Source organism: Perkinsus marinus (genome assembly GCF_000006405.1).
Source record: "Perkinsus marinus ATCC 50983 genomic scaffold scf_1104296968478, whole genome shotgun sequence".
Lineage (NCBI taxonomy): Eukaryota > Perkinsozoa > Perkinsida > Perkinsidae > Perkinsus > Perkinsus marinus.
Genome location: NW_003203128.1, coordinates 1 through 2056, shown reverse-complemented (window position 1 = coordinate 2056; position 2056 = coordinate 1). Strand labels below are relative to the sequence as shown.

General features: G+C 47.4%; 1 protein-coding gene across 1 annotated transcript in view; it reads left to right on the top strand.

Annotated features, from left to right (window-relative positions):
- Pmar_PMAR010738 (Ser/Arg-rich splicing factor, putative) overlaps positions 1 to 2045 on the top strand; it is a gene marked incomplete at both ends in the record, with an annotated part of 2260 nt that extends 215 nt beyond the window's left edge. Inside the window, 10 exons of the mRNA XM_002768354.1 lie at positions 1 to 4; positions 241 to 330; positions 383 to 544; positions 675 to 774; positions 816 to 1031; positions 1078 to 1247; positions 1349 to 1509; positions 1558 to 1622; positions 1690 to 1853; positions 1973 to 2045. The exon at positions 1 to 4 is cut by the window's left edge and continues 4 nt beyond it. Coding sequence (XP_002768400.1) covers positions 1 to 4; positions 241 to 330; positions 383 to 544; positions 675 to 774; positions 816 to 1031; positions 1078 to 1247; positions 1349 to 1509; positions 1558 to 1622; positions 1690 to 1853; positions 1973 to 2045 — 1205 coding nt within the window. The remainder of the gene's footprint in view (positions 5 to 240; positions 331 to 382; positions 545 to 674; positions 775 to 815; positions 1032 to 1077; positions 1248 to 1348; positions 1510 to 1557; positions 1623 to 1689; positions 1854 to 1972) is intronic.
- Between the last annotated feature and the right edge of the window lie 11 nt (positions 2046 to 2056).

Below are 2056 nucleotides of genomic sequence, written 5' to 3'. Positions count from 1 at the left end.
GAACGTCGGAATACATGGTCCTCATCGATTCCTTCACGAAGTGGCACCACCACTACTACAGAGGTGGAGCAACGACCTCATGCTGCATCAGAGATCTCACATTCACCTGGCAAATGCTGTACGTCCGTGGCCCTGTCCACCTCTCCATCGGAATTGCCAATAACAAGACCACCATCACCATCACCATCATCATCATCATCAACATCGTCATCACTCACGCCGTCGACCTCACCTGTACAGGAAGGGGTCGAGGGTTATTACAGGAAGAAGGATGAGGAGAAGGAGGAACGAGGGGAGGATACGTCTATGTTGAAGATGGAGGAAAGGAAGGTAGTTATGCTTATGTATCGATACGCCATAACATGCCTAGTAATCTATTTAGCTATTCCTCGGGGGCCTGCCTTCGAACTGTGATAAGCAAGAGCTCAAGGACTATTTCTCCCAATTCGGGGAGATTGAGGATTCCATAGTCATGATGGATCGCGTCACTGGTCGATCGCGTGGCTTCGGCTTTATAACATTCCTACATCCCCAAGATATGGAGGTAGTAGTGGTCGTATTGATTAGAGTGGTAACCTATGCATTCGTTAACTTTGATGATGTTCACTCGTGATTTATTGATGATAAGCAAGATGATATTGTTATTGGTATACCACAATATTCCTACCTCATAGGCCTGCCTTGATGATTCACCCCATGTGGTGATGGATAAGACCATAGACGTTAAGCGAGCTGTAGAAGGCGGCCTTGGACCACGTATTACACGTCATGAGGGTATAACAATTAAGAAGATGGCGTATGAATGGTAGTATCAGGTCCCATGAAGGATGCTGCTTGGAGTGAAAACAACTACATGGGCTATCACTATAATAGGGGGGTCGTTGCTGGGCCTGGAGGCGGGTATAGGGCTTATACTGGAGGCAAGGGTGGTGGGGGCTCCTCCTCATCATCATCATACACGCTACCTTATCGGGTACCTGATGATCCTAAGAAGGTCTTTATTGGCGGTTTGCCACCTTGTGCTGATAACAGTAATAACGACATCTATCTAAAGACCATACCCTGGCCACTTTTCAGACAGTTTGACTCGTATGCTCTCACAATACGGCAGTGTAGTGAGTTGTAATGTTATGTTCGATAGAGGCACTGGACGTAACCGTGGCTTTGGTTATGCTACCTTTTCAACTCCTCGTGAGGCTAATGATGCTTGTCATGGTGGTGACAATAACGTTATGGATGGCAAATGGGTAACTTGATTGACGATCATCATCATCATCATCATCATCAGTATTGTGATGGCCTCTAGACGGCTTGGATTTTGTACATTCCTCTTCCGTATTCACCTCAGGTTGAAGTAAAGCCGTGTACTCGGCTCGAGTTCCCCACTACTGAGGGTGCTGCTGCTGCTGCAGCTAATGTCCCCAAATCGCCCTCCAGCAGTGCAATGTATGGGGGCCAGCAGAGAGGGGAGGGCTACCGAGCAGAGCAGCAATGGAGACAGAAGGAGAAGTCAGCAATGGTATCATCCTTTTTGTCGTCGTATATTGGTCTTTGTAGGCTCCTTCTCCCTGACGACCCGTGCAAAGTCTTCCTAGGAGGCCTTCCACAGTCAGCTGACCAGAGTAACCACTGCTACTACTATCCTCATCATCATCCCTCCTATGAGCTGCTGCTGCTGCTGCTGTTCAGGTCGTGTTACAGAGCATTTATCCCAGTATGGCCATGTACAGGAGGTCACTGTTATGTATGATAGGGAAACTGGCAGGCATAGAGGCTTTGCCTATGCAACGTTCTCGAACAATGATGAGGCAATGGCCGCCATCAATGGCAATAATGTTATACACGGCAAACTGGTAATAAGGCTCATTGATCTCGTCAACTATTCAAGCTTGCTTCTTATCAACTTCTGGTGTGCCTATAGTTGGCATCCTCCATGTATATAAGCTATGACTGGTTTATAGGGGCTCGTTAGGTACAAGTGAAGCCTTCCTCTCGTAGTATGGAGCATGTTGGCGGCAATGCTTTACAACATCCTCCTACTACTATTACTACCAGT